Below are 19,378 nucleotides of genomic sequence, written 5' to 3'. Positions count from 1 at the left end.
CCACATATGTTTTAGGTAAGGTATTTGAAACTACAGGAAATATGTTTAAATTGTCATTTTAAAAATACTATGTTGTAGACCAGGGGTGCCCACTCCTGCTCCTGGAGAGCTACTGTCCTGTCGGTCTTCTCTCCAACCCCAGTTGACACTAACTTGATCAAGTTCTTCATCCAACTAATTAATAGAATCATCCATCCATCCATCCATCTTCTCCCGCTTATCCGGGGCCGGGTCGCGGGGGCAGCAGTCTAAGCAGGGATGCCCAGACTTCCCTCTCCCCAGACACTTCCTCTAGCTCTTCCGGGGGGACACCGAGGCGTTCCCAGGCCAGCTGGGAGACATAGTCCCTCCAGCGTGTCCTAGGTCTTCCCCGGGGTCTCCTCCCGTTGGGACGGGACCGGAACACCTTCCCAGGAAGGCGTTCCGGAGGCATCCGAAAAAGATGCCCAAGCCACCTCAGCTGACCCCTCTCGATGTGGAGGAGCAGTGGCTCTACTCTGAGCTCCTCCCGGGTGACCGAGCTTCTCACCCTATCTCTAAGGGATCGCCCAGCCACCCTGCGGAGAAAACTCATTTCGGCCGCCTGTATCCGGGATCTTGTCCTTTCGGTCATGACCCAAAGCTCATGACCATAGGTGAGAGTAGGAACGTAGATTGACTGGTAAATCGAGAGCTTCGCCTTGCGGCTCAGCTCTTTCTTCACCACGACAGACCGATACATCGACTGCATTACTGCAGAAGCTGCACCGATCCGTCTGTCAATCTCCCGTTCCATCCTTCCCTCACTCGTGAACAAGACCCCTAGATACTTAAACTCCTCCACTTGAGGCAGGCACTCTCCACCAACCTGAAGTGGGCAAGCCACCCTTTTCCGACTGAGGACCATGGCCTCGGATTTGGAGGTACTGATTTTCATCCCCACCGCTTCACACTCGGCTGCAAACCGTCCCAGTGCATGCTGAAGGTCCTGGTTAGAAGGGGCCAACACGACAACATCATCTGCAAAGAGCAGAGACGAAATCGTGTGGTCCCCAAACCTGACACCCTCCGGCCCCTGGCTGCGCCTAGAAATTCTGTCCATAAAAATTACAAACAGAACCGGTGACAAAGGGCAGCCCTGCCGGAGTCCAACATGCACTGGGAACAAGTCTGACTTACTGCCGGCAATGCGGACCAAGCTCCTGCTTCGGTTGTATAGGGACCTGACAGCCCTTAGCAAAGGACCCAGGACCCCATATTCCCCAAGCACCCTCCACAAGATGCCGCGAGGGACACAGTCGAATGCCTTCTCCAAATCCACAAAACACATGTGGATTGGTTGGGCAAACTCCCATGAACCCTCCAACACCCCGTAGAGGGTATAGAGCTGGTCCAGTGTTCCACGGCCCGGACGAAAACCACACTGTTCCTCCTGAATCCGAGGTTCTACTATCGGCCGTATTCTCCTCTCCAGAACCCTGGCATAGACTTTCCCGGGCAGGCTGAGAAGTGTGATCCCCCTGTAGTTGGAACACACCCTCCGGTCCCCCTTCTTAAAAAGAGGGACCACCACCCCGGTCTGCCATCCCAGAGGCACTGTCCCCGACTGCCACGCGATGTTGCACAGGCGTGTCAACCAAGACAGCCCCACAACATCCAGAGACTTGAGGTACTCAGGGCGGATCTCATCCACCCCCGGTGCCTTGCCACCGAGGAGTTTCTTGACCACCTCTGTGACTTCAGCCCGGGTGATGGACGAGTTCACCTCTGAGCCCTCATCCTCTGCTTCCTCAATGGAAGACATGTCAGCGGGATTGAGAAGATCCTCGAAGTACTCCTTCCACCGCCCGACGACATCCTCAGTTGAGGTCAACAGCTGCCCACCTCTACTGTAAACAGCGTTGGTAGGGCACTGTTTCCCTCTCCTGAGGCGCCGGATGGTTTGCCAGAATCTCTTCGAGGCCAGCCGAAAGTCCTTCTCCATGGCCTCACCGAACTCCTCCCAGGCCCGAGTTTTTGCCTCCACAACCACCCGGGCTGCAGCCCGCTTGGCCTGTCGGTACCCGTCAGCTGCCTCAGGAGTCCCACAAGCCAACCAGGCCTGATAGGACTCCTTCTTCAGCTTGACGGCATCCCTTACTACCGGTGTCCACCACCGGGTTCGGGGATTGCCGCCTCGACAGGCACCGGAGACCTTACGGCCACAGCTCCGAGCGGCCGCTTCGACAATGGCGGTGGAGAACATGGTCCACTCGGACTCAATATCTCCAACCTCCCTCGGGATCCAGTCGAAGCTCTGCCGGAGGTGGGAGTTAAAGATCTCTCTGACAGGAGACTCGGCCAGACGTTCCCAGCAGACCCTTACAGTACGCTTGGGCCTGCCGAGTCTGTCCAGCTTCCTCCCCCGCCATCGGATCCAACTCACCACCAGGTGGTGATCAGTTGACAGCTCCGCCCCTCTCTTCACCCGAGTGTCCAAGACATACGGCCGCAGGTCAGATGAGACGACCTGCGGCCTAGGGTGTCCTGGTGCCACGTGCACTGATGGACACCCTTATGTTTGAACATGGTGTTCATTATGGACAAACTGTGACTAGCACAGAAGTCCAATAACTGAACACCACTCGGGTTCAGATCAGGGGGGCCGTTCCTCCAGGTGTCACTGTCGTTGCCCACGTGGGCGTTGAAGTCCCCCAGTAGAACAATAGAGTCCCCAGTCGGAGCACTTTCCAGCACCCCTCCCAGAGACTCCAAGAAGGTCGGGTACTCTGCACTGCCGTTAGGCCCGTAGGCACAAACAACAGTGAGAGACCTATCCCCGACCCGTAGGCGCAGGGAAACGACCCTCTCGTTCACCGGGGTAAACTCCAACACATGGCGGCAGAGCTGGGGAGCTATGAGCAAACCCACACCAGCCCGCCGCCTCTCACCATGGGCAACTCCAGAGTGGTGAAGAGTCCATCCTCTCTCAAGGAGTGTGGTTCCAGAGCCCAAGCCGTGCGTAGAGGTGATCCCGACTACCTCTAATCGGAACCTCTCAACCTCACGCACTAACTCAGGCTCCTTCCCCGCCAGCGAGGTGACATTCCACGTCCCTAGAGCCAGTTTCCGTGTCCAGAGATCGGGTTGTCTAGGCCCCTGCCTTCGACTGCCGCCCGATCCTCTTTGCACCGGCCCCTTATGGTCCCTCCTGTGGGTGGTGAGCCCACGGGAGGGCGGCCCCACGTCACCCGTTCGGGTTGAGCCCGGCCGGGCCCCATGGGGGAAGGCCCGGCCACCAGGCGCTCGCATTCGAGCCCCAACCCCGGGCCTGGCTCCGGGGTGGGGCCCCGGCTGCGCCATACCGGGCGACGTCACGGTACTCAAAATTGAATTCTTCATTAAGGGGTTTTGAACCGCTCTTAGTCTGACCCGTCGCCTAAGACCTGTTTGCCTTGGGAGACCCTACCAGGGGCATATAGCCCCAGACAACATAGCTCCTAGGGTCACTCGGGTACTCAAACCCCTCCACCACGTTAAGGTGGCAGTTCTTGGAGGGGTTAATAGAATCAGTTGTGCTAAATTATGATTGGAATGAAAACCTACAGGATTGTAGCTCTCCAGAAGCAGGAGTGAGCACCCCTACTGTAGACCATTCACTGTGTAGAGTAAGTGAAGATTAACGTTCACTGCCAAACATATAAAAGCGAATTTTGCAAGACCGGGTTGTCCATGTATTATCAAAAATTTACAAAGTTGTGTGGGTGCCAGATGGGAATTTCACAGATATAATTCAGTGTTGACATACTGTAACTCTCAGAATCAAAAGAAGACATCTATTAACAATAAACTCATTCCACTCCACGCTCCCATCAGGTTCTAATGCTTCGAGGGAACAGCTGACCCTAAGGTCTCTGGGAGGTTGACGTCAGAGCACGAGGCACAGGACTGTGCTAGATACCACCAGCTGGCATTAAATACACCCACATCTTCATTTTTCAGGCTCTCATTAGCATACCTCTGCTCTGAGGTGTTAGCATGAGCTTGTAGCCTCCGCTTTAGTTTTTAAACTGTTTGCAGTGTCCTGGAAGATTTATGTGAAATGTTGTCTTTGTTAAAGGAAAGAATAGAAGGTCAATCCTTGGGAGGTTAAAGGAGGTTTTTCCTGTGTAGGCTGTTGAAAGAGATGATTACTAGGCCCTCTATAAGTATTCTGGCTGGGGTTTAAGTATTGCACAAGATACTGTCACTTGACTCAGTGTATTGTGAGATGCACAGTGTTAGGAGCATAACAGTATCATAAATTACCGTAAGAACACAGCGGAACTATGACTCCAGCGGAAGTCATAGTTCCGAAAAGGAAACCACATGTGCATCTCACGTTTAAGTGTGTGTGTGTGTGTGTGTTTGGGAGAGCTCACACACCCTATGGGGGTGATTACTGTTTTTTGTAGTATAGTTTATAATGGTTAACTGCCATCTGTGTCATGGACTGCTTTTTACAGGTGTGTAGGTATGCTTTTGTACATTTCAAAATGCTTTGGTAGTCATGCTATGATCAAACCTGGGCCGTGACAAGTGCGTATTGCCTTTTCACCATTGGTTTTTGGGGTACTGCACTGGAAGCATTAGGACATGATAATTGGCTACAAGCATACAGTAGGTGAAGTAATAGCTGAAATTCTCTCTGGTTTTACACAATTTACTTTATTCGTAATCTATTCACCACAGCAATGTATTAATGGTGGGAAGTAGGGCTAACACTGCTCCTACAAGAATATTAACTAATTATGAATTAAGGTTAGCATGCAGTCAAACTATACCAGGGCTGTACATTCAATGCATCCTGCTTCCCTATACAAATCTATTAATTATTGATGTTTTTTTTTTAATTTAATAATTTATTTATCTATAAGTTGTCATCAATGGTAGAATTAAAACTGTTGGTCCCTAGAATTTTCCCCCCCTCTTATTTATGTCTGTGGCATATTTGCCTATTTTTACTGTAAGTACTGCCACTAGGGGCTGTAGCAAACATTTTGCTTTATTAGGGAGTCGTGATTGGGGATGTTGGCCATGCTTATACATGACCAGCTCAGACCACAATGCTTGTGAGTTCCAATCACAATGAGATGGCTAATATTTTTAAAACATTTTCTGGAAGTGTTATCTAACCATAACAATTATTTTTTGTGTAACCTTACCTATTGCCTTGATCCTAACCTTTACCATACTGGACTTTTAGCAGCGCTTCCCTCCACCTAGAGCTACATTTGTGGAATATACAGTGTGTAATGCTAAATAAAAATATATGATAATGTCTTTACTTTAAATCACAATGTTTATGGTCCTAAATGCAAACAATTGAAGAATAAAATGTCCATGTCTCTTTCACTAACAAATACTTGGTGAAAAACATTATTTCAGTATTCTAACACCAGCTCTAGTTTGTATACTATATGATACCACTTTTAACAGTCAATGTGGAAAATGTGTGTAATGTATTTTTCTAATATCAGCACACATGTTAATTTTACTCTTAATTATTATTTACCTCCAACAATATTTAGAAACTGTAAAAAACAAGAATAGGAACCAGGCAATCCTAGTTCTGCTGGCCCACGATTAGAAAGGCTAGAAAGACTGTGTCTTTAACCACTACGCTATTTAAACAGCAGGTTGAGTTGCACGGGATACTTGTGTAGAGATGTGGTGTCTGTTATTTCTGTATTGTCAAACCAAATAGAAACTGTCACGCCCTTCGCATCCACCTCCTCATAGTCAGGGCCAGGCTTTCTCTCTCCTGTCTGTCCATGTATGTGGGGCTTTCCCCCACTGCCCCTCAAGTTTCCACACCTGCTATTCATTACCTCATCAGCCTGCCTATATATATGGTTTCCGTCTGTCCGGCGCTAAATCATTGTTATTCACTACTAGGTAGTAACGTTCCTGGCCGCTCCAAACCATAGTTTGAAAACCCAGTTAGTTGTTCCTTCCAACTAACCCTGTTTATTCCCCATTACCAAGACCCACCTTACCCAGCCTCCAAACACTTCCACCTGCCCGCCTGTCAGCCACCCGCTCTGCCTACCTACCCACCTATCTACCTGCCCAGGCCCAACCTCTCCGGCCTGGCCTCTGTCCTTCCATCCCAGCCACCATTAAAACACCCTTTTGGTTTCTCTGATTGTATCTTGTGTCATACACCCGTAACAGTACGATCTAGCCACAGCCATGGACCCAGCCGACACAACCCCCCCTACCTCCTCTCGCCTGGATACCCTCCATCAAGCCCTCGCTAGCAAAGGTGTTTTGTTGGGGCAGCACGACGCCGCCCTCCAGTCCATCGCTGCTAGCCTGAGTCAGATCTCTGCTGCCATCGGCGCCCTCCAGAACCCGCCCGCTTTTCCCCTAGCGTTCCAGTCCCGCCTCTCTCTTACTGTGAGCCCTATATCCCTGCTCCTGAGTGCTACGACGGCGACCCCGGGTCCTGCCCTGCGTTCCTGACACAGTGTTCCCTGGTTTTCGAACAGCAGCCTGCTTCCTACGCTGCCCCCTGGTCTCGCATCGCTTACCTGATTGGCTCCATGAGGGGGTCCGCACTTGCCTGGGCCTCCGCAGTGTGGGAGGCACAAACGGAGGTCTGCTTCTCCTACGAAAGGTTCACCGGGGGGGCAAGGACGCAGCGAAGAGGCTGTCTCTCCGTCAAGGCTCTCGCAGTGTGGCGGCTCTGACCATCGAGTTCCGTATGCTCGCCGCTGAGAGTGGTTGGAACAATAGCAACTGAGCCCCTAGACTGCCCCCATATCCCGCTTGTGCTGCGGCATCCCGATTGGGCTGTCGGAAAGGTTACCTCTTGGAGCTCCCACTGTTTGTCCCACTGCCTCCAGTCTGCCTCACCCCCAGTAACCACCGAAGCCCTGCATCCGGCAGAACCCCCTGACCTATCCTCTGTGTCTGCGGCTTATCACCACCTGGCCCAGGTGTTCAGCAAACACCACGCAATGTCTGCCTCCTCACCGCCCTTACGACTGTGCCGTCGATCTCCTACCAGGTGCTCCCCTCCCTGGCAGTCGGCTCCCGGCCCGAGAGAGAAGCCATGGAGCGGTTTCCCTGGCAGCGGGCATCGTTCGTCTTTCCTCCTCTCCGCTGGTGGCTGGGTTTTTCATTGTGGGGAAGAAGGACGGAACCCTGCGGCCTTGTATCGACTTCCGTGGCCTAAACAATATCAAGAACAGGTATCCCTTTCCCCTCATGAGTTCCGCTTTTGTCCCTCTCAATGGCGCCACTATATTCACCAAGTTGGACCTGCGCAACGCTTACCATCTGTTCCGCGTTCGGGAAGGGGATGAGTGGAAGACGGCTTTCAACACCCCCCTGGGACATTTTGAGTATTTGGTCATGCCTTTCGGGCTCACCAACGCCCCTGCTATCTTTCAGGCCCTAGTTAACGACGTCCTCCGTGACACATGTGCCATGTGCTACAACGCCTCCTCGAGAACCTCCTCGAGAACTTTTTATTAAGGGCGAGAAGTGCGAGTTCCATGTTCCGTCCCTCTCATTCCTGGGTTACATCATCGCCGCTGGGCAGGTGAAAATGGCCCCTGCGATGGTGGCAGCAGTGACAGATTGGCCAACCCCTGTCAAATTTAAACAGTTGCAGCGTTTCCTTGGCTTCGCTAACTTTTACCGTCATTTTATCAGGGATTACAGCCGCATCGCTGCCCCCCTCATGTCCCTCACATTCACGACTATGCCCTTCAAGTGGACCACAGGGCTTGTTTTTGAAAGAAAAGCAATTTCTTCATCCATTAAAATAAAACAAATATCAGAAATACAATGTAGACATTGTTAATTTTGTACAGTAAATGACTATTGTAGCTGGAAATGGCAGATTTTCAATGGAATATCTACTAAGACGTACTGAGGCCCATTATCAGCAACCTTCAGTCCCGTATTCCAATGGCACATTGTGTTTGTTTATCTATGTTATCATTTTAAAAGGCTAATTGATCATTAGAAAATCCATTTGAAATTATTTTAGCACAGCTGAAAACTGTTGTGCTGATTAAAGAAGCGATAATACTGGCCTTCATTAGACTAGTTTAATATCTGGAGCTTCAGTAATTGTGAGTTCAGAAATGGCCAGAAACAAAGACCTTTCATCTGAAACTCGTCAGTCTGTTCTTGTTCTGAGAAATGAAGGCTATTCCATGTGAGAAATTGCCAAGTCATTGCCAAGATACTGAAGAACTTGTGCATGGAATTTCACTCTAATTTATTTGTCCTCTTGAAAAGTTGTGCACCGAGGCCTTCCACACCATTGAAATAACACACAAGTAAATGAGGCTAATTAACTGCTATAATTATGTTAGCTCTTGTTTTGGGAAGCAGGGCTGTGTAGTTGCCTGATCGGTTAAGTTTGCAATTTTTTTCCGTTATTTTAATTAACTGAATTTGAATTAATATAGAACAAATTATTATAGTCATATAGGTTACTAAATAATTGCTAAAGAAAATGTAATAATTGATTGCTAAGGAGAATTAACATAACAAGTCAACCTATGATTTAAATTGGCCTCTACTCAGATTTATTGCACATTTGCCTTATCCTCAAAAATGTTAGACACTGCTCCCACTAGCGATTGTTCAGGAAAAGAAAAAGGAAAATAGTTCCCTTATCAAATTAAAGTCAGACAATAATGGTTTTGTGCAGACATTTTTGCTTGTGGTGTAGTATGTCTCATTTATGAAGTGAGTTCTTCAACTGCAACTCAAGGTTCAGAGACATTACATTGCCATGACTAGTTTAGCTGTTATTCGTTAGGTTTAAGGATAGTGTTAAGGTTAGGATTAGATTTAAGATTAAGGTCAGGGACTGGTTTTGCAGACACAGATTAAGCCTAGTCTAGGAGTAAAGAAACAATCTCAATTAAGTTTTCTATTGAACTAGATTTTTTTAGTTCTAGAGTAGGCTTAATCTGTGTCTGAGAAACCGGCCACAGGAGTTAAGGTTATGTTGAAGCATTACATTTTGTCTATTGAGGTTAAATTAAGTTAAAGTTTGGGTAACGTATTTTTTAGGGTTTGAGTTTTTTAAATTATATATATAAAAAAAGAATGAATAGTTATTAAAACATTGAATGTGTGTTCATATGTGTTTGTGTGTGGAACTAGATGATGGTTTAAGCATGCTGTGTCTATATGTGCCTCCAGGCACATGGACTAAGCATGTTAAGACATGGTTGGATCCAGAACCATCATAAATCCTCCCATGGGTCTTTGGTTATAGAGACGGTTGGCTCCGTAACATTCCGCTCCATACAAAACAGCATGGAACCTTATTGAATGCTCGCTAACTTGCTTTATGTCTTTCATCCATCTTCCTTTCACGTTTCTCTCGTCATCTGTTTTCATGTGTACACTTTTCTCTTATCATTATTGTGTCTGTCAGTATGTATTTGTAAACTAATGCACTATACGATACCGTCCGACATCCACTGTAAATCTTTAGGTGTGTGCATGCATATGCTCGCGGAAGTGAATGGCGGTCAGGGAGGAACATCAAAGACCCTGTAATACTGCTGTTAGGGCAAAGCTGCTGCTTGGTGACAGTTGCTGTTGTTTATGTACTGCCTCTTTCTCTGGTTTTTGCATCTCACTCTTTTTTGCCGGACCGCGGAGCCGGCCAAGAAGAATGAATGTCTCTGACTGACTACTCCTTGTTAAATAGCGTATATGTTAGAGGCGCGGACTGACAAAAAGAGGTCCTGGGTTTGAGTCTCACAAATGAAAGAAAAACGAGCGTTCTTGTTCTATGAAATAAATTAGCTTTGGCAGAGTAAAGTTCATCATCAGTCTTGCCTAGGCTTGCCTGGTTCCTTTTCTGGTTTTCGCCTACCTTTATGAAATGTTCAGTTAATCAGGTTAGTTTTGTCTCATAATACGTTCTAAATAGTTATCGGACCATCTCTAGGAGACCATTTCCCAGATTTAGCCTAGTCACAGATTATGCCTAGTCCAGGACAAAAGATGAATATGCCTGGAGATCCATCAAGTAAAATTTTTAGACCAGGACTGGGCTTAATCTATGGCTAGGAATCTAGGGGTAAATATCTAGCCAAAATGTGTGAATGTTTCTGTGTAGAATGTGTTTGCTTCTAAAATAGCTTGTTGTACATTTTTCTTACAGGGCTCAACCGGGATTCTCTCCCTTTGATTAACACCACATACACAACACTTTGAAGTTTTTTTAAATGAACTGTGTTGAGTTAGTACTCATTAGAACCAGCATTGCCAGCAATTTCAGCTGCAAGTACTTTTGAGGAAATCCACATCTGGTGCCTGCAATTTCAGCTCTATCAGATTATCAATTGCATTGAAGTCCGGTATTTGACTGAGCAATTCAGCTTCAGTTTTTTAACCCACTCCAGTGTAGCCATGGCTCTGTGTTTATGATAATTTTCTTGCTGAAAGGATAACCTGCGGCCCAGTCCAAGGTCTCTTGTATTCTTACCCAGATTTCCCTCTAGTATACTTCTGTACTGACATCCATCATGGCCTTAATCCTGAAAGGATTCCGTGTCCCTTAAGATGAAAATAACTTAAAGTAATGCTGCTACCACCATGCTTTACCGTGGGTGTTCTCATTTAGAGGCTTTATGCCACATACGTATAGCTTTTTGCATTTGGTCTTCTGTCCTGGCTAAATTGGTCTTCCGTCCTGGCTAAGTTGGTCTTCCGTCCTGTCTAAGTTGGTCTTCCGTCCTGGCTAAATTGGTCTTCCGTCCTGGCTAAATTGGTCTTCCGTCCTTGCTAAGTTGGTCTTCCGTCCTGGCTAAGTTGGTCTTCCGTCCTGGGTAAGTTGGTCTTCCGTTCTGGCTACGTTGGTCTTCCGTCCTGGCTGAGTTGGTCTTCCGTCCTGGCTGAGTTGGTCTTCCGTCCTGGCTGAGTTGGTCTTCCGTCCTGGCTGAGTTGGTCTTCCGTCCTGTCTAAGTTGGTCTTCCGTCCTGGCTAAATTGGTCTTCCGTCCTGGCTAAATTGGTCTTCCGTCCTTGCTAAGTTGGTCTTCCGTCCTGGCTAAGTTGGTCTTCCGTCCTGGCTGAGTTGGTCCTCCGTCCTGGCTAAGTTGGTCCTCCGTCCTGGCTAAGTTGGTCCTCCGTCCTGGCTAAGTTGGTCCTCCGTCCTGGCTAAGTTGGTCCTCCGTCCTGGCTAAGTTGGTCCTCCGTCCTGGCTGAGTTACTGTTGGTCTTTTGGTGGTTTTCTGAGCACTGTTGTCCTTGCGTCCGTTCTCAGTTTTTAGAGGACAGCCTGCTATGCAGAGTCCTGTGTGAGACATATTCCTTCCATTTCTTATAATGGACCTAACTTTGCTCCAGCGGATGTTCAATGTTTGGGATATAACCCAGTGCTGATAAGTGCTTTTCAAGAACTTTCTTCCATCCCTGGTTTTTAAAGTGTGGTTGTTTGGATATGCTCTTTGCCATTCTCTAGACTAGAGTTCTACAGAATGTTTTTGCTGTGACACTTTCATTTCACACCGTTGAAATAATTAATCTAATAATGTGACTTCTAAAGGCAATGTTGGCACTGCTTATTTAAAAATTTTATAACAAAGGGGGTTAACACTTAATCAAGTCTTAAAATGTTTTGTGGTTTATAGGAAAAGTATATGTCAAAGTTTATGTAGAAATCAGTGACAGATAATCTCAATTAAATCCATTGAAGTTTCAGATTGTAAGCATAATGTGAATCCTAACTCAGGTTTGCCCTTTGTGAATCAATTTGTCAAAGTTAATCCCATTATCTTGCGACCTTCTGCATACAGTGGATATAAAAAGTCTACACAGCCCTGTGAAAATGCCAGGTTTTTGTTATGTAAAAGATAATCATGTGTCACAGGTGTTGTCGAGGTGCGTGAATAAAGGAGCCAAACGCAGGGAGGTGGTTTCACTCTTTCTTATTTGAAAAATGACACGCGTAACAAAACAAGAGCGCACAGGCACAAAATAAGCGTGCAAACAGCTTCACAATTAATAACACCAAACATAGAACAATACCACACAAAGACAGCCGGAAACACAGGAACTTATATATGCGATCTAATGAGGGAATGGACACCAGGTGTGTGCAATAACAAAACAGGACAGTGCCGTGGGAGGAGCGGCGTGGCTAGAAGGCCGGCGATGACGTACGCCGAACACCACGTCGGGAGGGGTGGCGCGCGTCCTCGTTACATCATGTCAGAACTTTTTCCACTTTTAATGTGACCTATAATGTGAACAATTCAATTGAAAAAAACCTGAAGTCTTCAAGGGGATGTGGCTGTGTTCAGAATTAATTAAAATGACTCTGATTAATCACAAATAAAGTTCAGCTGTTCTAGTAGGATTTTCCTGACATTTTCTTAGTTGCATCTCAGAGCAAAAGCCATGGTCCGCAGAGAGCTTCCAAAGCATCAGAGGGATCTCATTGTTGAAAGAAATCAGTCAGGAGAAGGGTACAAAATAATTTCAAAAGCATTAGATATACCATGGAACACAGTGAAGACAATCATCATCAAGTGGAGAAAATATGGCACAACAGAGACATTACCAAGAACTGGACGTCCCTCCAAAATTTATGAAAAGACAAGAAGAAAACTGGTCAGTGAGGGCTCCAAAAGGCCTACAGCAACATTAAAAGAACTGCAGGAATTTTCTGTCAAGTACTAATAATAATAATAATAATACATGGGATTTATATAGCGCTTTTCAATGACCCAAAGACGCTTTACAAAAACAAGCAAAACAAAGAACACTGAGAAATAAAATATACAACAACAAAGGGGCTATGGGAAGGCTTGTTTAAACAGAAATGGCTTAAGGCGGAGGCGGAAGGTGTTAAGAGAGTCAGAGTCAAGGATGGATTGTGGCAGTGAGTTCCAGAGCCGGGGAGCAACCCTGGAGAATGCCCTGTCACCAAAGCTCCGTAGCTTGGATCTGGGGATGATGAGGTGGCCTGCTGTACAAGAGCAGAGTGAGCGTGAAGGTTGATAGTGTTGAAGAAGGTCCGAGAGGTAGGGGGGAGCAAGTTTGTGGAGGGCTTTGTAAGTCAGGAGGAGTATTTTGTATTCAATGCGCTGTTTGACAGGGAGCCAGTGAAGCTCACAGAGGATGGGGGTGATGTGCTGCCAGGACTTTGAATGAGTAAGAAGCCTAGCAGCAGAGTTTTGAACCATTTGGAGCTTATGGAGGTATGAGGAGTTGATGCCGGACAAGAGGGAGTTACAATAGTCAAGACAGGAGGAGATGAATGCATGAATCAGAGTTTCAGCTGCAGGTGGGGGGATGGAGGATTTGAGTTTTGCAATGTTACGAAGATGAAAGAAAGATGATTTGACAGTCTGTTTAATGTGTTGCTCGAAACATAGGGTGGAGTCAAGGATGACCCCAAGGTTGCGAGCACAGGGGGAAGGAGAAACTACACTGGCTGTGTGCTACATGTAACAACAGTTGTTCATATGAATGGGCTATGGGGTAGGGTGGCAAGACGGATGCCTTTTCTTTCGGATGTGGGCTTTGGGTCGTTGTCGTGCTGAAAGGTGAACTTCATCCTCAGCTTTCTGGTTTTGTGCCGGAAGGTTTTGTGCCAAAATTGCCTGGTATTTGGAACTTTTTATAATTCCCTCCACCCTGACTAAGGCCCCCTAAGGTTCCAGGTTCTTCACAGGAGATGTCCTCACAATCTGACAGATTTGGAGCGCTTTTACAAAGAAGAGTGGGAAAATATTGCCACATCAAGATGTGCCATGCTAATAGACTCCTACCCTTAAAGATTGAGTGCTGTAATAAAATCTAAAATTGCTTCAACAAAGTATTAGTTTAAGGGTGTGCACACTTATGCAACAAGGTTACTGTAAGTTTTTATTTTTTTATTTTTCCCCCTCAAAGATTTCAGTTTTTCTATTGAATTGTTCACGTTATAGGTCACATTACAGGTGGAAAAAGTTCTGACATGATTTATCTTTGTCTCATTCTTTTACATCACAAGAACCTGGTTTTAACAGGGGTGTGTATACTTTTTATATCCACTGTAGGTAAGAACACAATCTGACCTGTAACATTGCAGTCAGTATCTAATGCAGTTAACTTGTTAGTCAGTGATGCTGCTCAGATTTGACATAGATCCATACATGTCTTCTGGGTGGTGCTGCTCAGATTTGACATAGATCCATACATGTCTTCTGGGTGGTGCTGCTCAGATTTGACATAGATCCATACATGTCTTCTGGATGGTGCTGCTCAGATTTGACATACATCCATACATGTATTCTGGGTGGTGCTGCTCAGATTTAACATAGATCCATACATGTCTTCTGGGTGGTGCTGCTCAGATTTGACATAGATCCATACATGTCTTCTGGGTGGTGCTGCTCAGATTTGACATAGATCCATACATGTCTTCTGGGTGGTGCTGCTCAGATTTGACATAGATCCATACCTGTCTTCTGGGTGGTGCTGCTCAGATTTGACATAGATCCATACATGTCTTCTGGGTGGTGCTGCTCAGATTTGACATAGATCCATACATGTCTTCTGGGTGGTGCTGCTCAGATTTGACATAGATCCATACATGTCTTCTGGGTGGTGCTGCTCAGATTTGACATAGATCCATACATGTCTTCTGGGTGGTGCTGCTCAGATTTGACATAGATCCATACCTGTCTTCTGGGTGGTGCTGCTCAGATTTGACATAGATCCATACATGTCTTCTGGGTGGTGCTGCTCAGATTTGACATAGATCCATACCTGTCTTCTGGGTGGTGCTGCTCAGATTTGACATAGATCCATACATGTCTTCTGGGTGGTGCTGCTCAGATTTGACATAGATCCATACATGTCTTCTGGGTGGTGCTGCTCAGATTTGACATAGATCCATACATGTCTTCTGGGTGGTGCTGCTCAGATTTGACATAGATCCATACATGTCTTCTGGGTGGTGCTGCTCAGATTTGACATAGATCCATACATGTCTTCTGGGTGGTGCTGCTCAGATTTGACATAGATCCATACATGTCTTCTGGCATCTTGCTGACTTTGCCGTTGGATTACACGTGCACTCGTGTTCACAGAAAACACACATTAAATGTAGTCCATTCATTGTTTTCCTTAGTCAGCCTACGTTTTTTCTAATCCTTTATCACCTCGTTCTAGGTTCCTCTCACCTTGTCTATCCACAGCTGTTCATACTCAGTATTTCCTGTTTTCCAACACACGTATAATATGTCATCCCGTCATTGTTGTGACGCCTGTTTTCTTAGCCAATCAGTGAGGGTTCACTAGAAGTCGAACTCCATTTGCAAAATGAGAATCAACTGTACATCTTTGTGTATGCATGCATGCGTGTGTGAAGATTATATTCTCTGTAGTGTGTGAGTGATGTGTGTGTTCAGTTAATTGGGAGTCCAGGGATACTATGAATTGCTTAGTGATGACCTAGCAGATAACAAAATACATGTGCTGATTATTCCAAAGCAGACTGAACCAATAATAGATTAATGGGCAAAGTTTTCATCTCTGTCGTTCTCTACCTATTCCCTCACATCACGTTCTTTCACTCTTTTTCTCTCTATGTCTCTGTATCATTAAGTCAGTGGTGGTTTTAGAGATTTGGGGGCCCTAGGCAGAGACTGGTTAAGGCCCCAACATCACCTATTTTTTATCTATTGTCCTTATCAAAGCCATAATGGCAACATTTTGAACATACTTTCTTTCTTTTGCTGAATGGAACTGCCACTTCTAAAGACAATTGAATTGCTGCACCTTTCGGTAGAGTAAATAAATTAGTTTAAAAATTATTATCTGAAGGGTACATACATGTTCGTTGAGCATAGCCTCTTAGCTATTACTGCTATGGACACTCACACAATTTTTATCCTTTTGTTTTTCTGCCCCGCTCACATACTAGCATTTCATATTTTTAAAACGTTGCTATCCATCTCTTGCATATTGTAGCAGGCTCCGGTTGGCAGAGTAAGCTACCTAACGTATTTCGGGCTGCTGCCTTAAGAAACAATATGGGACAGACAATTTGAGCAAAAGATGGGGGTTCGGTCTCAAACATAAATCATTTCATTTGAGTATCATTTTGAGTAACACGATCAGATCTTAAGACAAAAAATAATTATAAAAAAGGTATATAGTTATAATGTATTATATACATTTTACATTTTATTTAATTTAAAATGTTCATAGGGCCCAAGGCGTTCTGGGGCATAGGTGGTTGCTTACCTTGCATAATGGTAGCGTTAAGTTTCACTAAGGCCAGATGTCCTGCAGAAGATATGGTTTGACATTTAAAACAAAATAGTCACACTGTAATTAAACCGGAAAACAAAGAATAAAAACACACGAACATCAAGAAAAGCATTGATTAGGATAATGTGTTTTTTTAACTCCCACATGCAAGTCGACTCAATAGATTTCCCCCATAAGGTTTTAACTACAATTGGCAAATGATTAGGCATTGTTAGTGTGCGTGTCCTGTCATTAGTAATTAAACCACTGTTTGAAGACAAAAGCCGTTTAAAAGCGGTTTATGTACATATGAATTGTAGCGTTCCTTTGCAATATTATTAGCTAAATGCATGTATACGGCAACATTTGACATTATTCCACAAGAAGGAACATCATTGAAGTAATACATCCAATTGTGAATTTATTATACTGTCAGTAGTACTATTTATTTAGACTGTATCTGTGTCTTCCTGTGCAGGTAACCACATGCTTCTACGTGTTCTGCCATCAGTCTACCCGAAACAGCCTGACGCCATCCATCATCACCTAGTCAACTTGATGGCCATGATGTCACAGCTTGAGTCACCTGAGCAACAACACCTACTAAGGCTTATCCAGATGGTCGCCGAGGAACATCCGCTGGTGTGTTTGTGTGTGAACTTGTGGGCGGGACTGATTTATTATGCTTTATAATGCTAGGTCATATTATCAGCGTGTGTGAGTGACATGCCAGTAACAGCTTGGAAACCCCTGGTGAAACATCAGCGGGTTCCAGAGGACCAGAGCACATTCTGAGAAAACATTAGTCATGAGAAATTCCAAATTCCTACATGTGGGAATGCTGTATTGCGCTCCAGAGAGTGTGGTCTAGCATGCAGAGACTCAGGGGAAAGAAACGCGAGAGGGGGAATTATGCATGTACATGCTGGATGTACTATGTTAAACTCCTCACTTGTATAAACACTGAATGAGCCAACTCATTGCCATTGCCTATTTAAGGGAATAGGGGGACGCTCTTCATCTGGCCTGGTGAAAACAAGAGAAGTCACAGATTAGTGACGTGTTACATTTTTACCCAGTAAGAGACACCCACACATTCCTGAATATGACATTGGTTTTGGTTCTGGTGTAGTCAATAGTGTAATGCTGCTGTGTGTCATTTTACGGCCAGTTCATTATCACACTATCACACATTATCACACATCCCGTCTCGTACAGATTCATTAGTGAAAATCCTTTTGTAAGGAGTCATCCAGCACATCCTTTACAAAGAAATAGAAAGAGAAAGAGAAAAGTTGTGTCTACTATAGTAGTTGCAGCTCTTGACTGACTATTGACAACATATGTGCATTCTACTGCTAGCTGTGGAGTCTCTACTCTAGGCATGTGCACAACCTGAATACTAACTTCAATCATGCCTTTTAAGTTAAACAGGTGTTGGCCTGGAAGCTTCACCTTCCAGGTGATAAAACCTGGCTCAATCTTGACCACCCTGACTATTCGCTCTTTGTTCACTCTAAACAGACAGTCTCTTTTTGCCAGACTGTGTAAGTGGAGCCAGCCAAGAAGAGCAAACATCTCTTACTGAGTGACTGACTGACTGAACGCCTGACTGACTGTCCCTTGTTAAATAGTGTAGTGGTTAGAAATGTGGACCTGCAATCAGTAGGTCCTGTGTTTGAATTGACAAAAACTTCATTAGAATTTGATAGATAAAAACTTGCTTGCTACAACCTTCAGTAGCTGCGATATAGTAAGCCGAAAAAGAAAACTGTTTATATTGCGACTTTCTGGTGCATTTCCGAATTATGCATCCGTGAATGCTTTTTGCGTTAGGATAAACAAAAACTTATTTGGCTACAACCCTCAGTAGGTATGTTATAGCAAGCCTAAAACTGTTTATATTGCGACTATTTCTGGTGGATGTTCGAAGTACACATCTGTGCATGCTTTTTGGGGTAATATAGGATAGATCAAAACCCCTTGGGTGGTAAAAGAGTAGGAGTTTCCACGATTCTCTCATCTTTTCACTTGACAAAAAAGTCTTATCGTCACCTATATTGATACTTATTGTATCAATGTCATTCACGAATGAAAGTAAAACAAAAGTTTTTGTGCCATGAAATGAAATAGCTTTGGCAGTGTAAAGTTCATATTCAGTCTTGCTAGAAATTGATCACTTCTTTTCACTATTCCAAGTAGTAAGTTAGATACTAGTAAGCCTATTACTGGATAATAAGCTGTTAAAACGGCCACTGGCAAAAGCCATACAGTTCATAGATGTTATTTGTGGTCAAGGTAAACTTAATAAGAAATGTTAGTCAGTTTAACACAGTGCTTAAAGGTGTCTAGTGAAATATTAAAACTTGCCGTTATGTTAATGGGGGACACAATGATCTAACATTGAGATACACTGTGTATGTGTATAGCACTGTGGTGTAGTGGTTAAAGACACAGCCACTCACATATTTACTCACAATATTTAACTAGGCTTTTCTGGTTTCTTCTTTTAAAAGATTTTCCTATGTTTTGATACTGCAGCAACTTAACTTTCAACTTGGCTTACGTACATCCTTTTGGTTGTTGTTGCTGTGAAATGAATAATAAATGTGTTCCTGCAGCGGATTTGAGTGAAACTGGAACAGACCTATAACGGTCCTTGCTCATGCAGCTTCTATGTCACTTCTACCAATCCCCACAAGTTTTGCCTGGAGTGCCTCAACCATAGTCATGCTTCTGATGCCCTTGTCCATCCCAGCTAGTGAGATTGCCATTGCTGGCTGTGCCCTTACTGTCACAATGGAATCTCCTATGGGGCAGGTCTGATGAGATTCCTCATAGGCAACCAGTCTAAACTGTCTTGCTAACTGTCTTCCCCCCTATTCTGACACCATTCCCAGCTTTGTTGCCCATATTTCCCAACCTCTTAGACAAATTTGTCGTTTTTTCCTCTAGGTTGGTGGGGGAGAAATGTATAGTATTGGGGATGCCTCCATACTACACTTTCTCATTTACAGCAATGACCTAGGATCAATGTTGGTTGACAGCCTTGCTCAGGAACAGAACAATATATTTTTCAGATTGTTTCTGTGATTTGAGGTAGCGACTGTTAGGGTACTGGTCAGATGCTCAAAGCGCAAGGA

The 19,378-nt window shown here is 45.1% G+C and overlaps 1 protein-coding gene across 1 annotated transcript in view; it reads left to right on the top strand.

The window, feature by feature from the left end:
* The window catches only part of veph1 (ventricular zone expressed PH domain-containing 1), a 167,046-nt gene that overhangs the window by 59,668 nt on the left and 88,000 nt on the right, over positions 1-19,378 (top strand). The window contains exon 5 of the mRNA XM_010899975.3: positions 16,714-16,877. Coding sequence (XP_010898277.2) covers positions 16,714-16,877 — 164 coding nt within the window. The remainder of the gene's footprint in view (positions 1-16,713; positions 16,878-19,378) is intronic.

This window comes from Esox lucius, chromosome 1, assembly GCF_011004845.1.
Source record: "Esox lucius isolate fEsoLuc1 chromosome 1, fEsoLuc1.pri, whole genome shotgun sequence".
NCBI classification, from domain to species: domain Eukaryota; kingdom Metazoa; phylum Chordata; class Actinopteri; order Esociformes; family Esocidae; genus Esox; species Esox lucius.
Note: the sequence above shows the minus strand (reverse complement) of the source record. Positions and strands in the feature narration are given on the sequence as shown.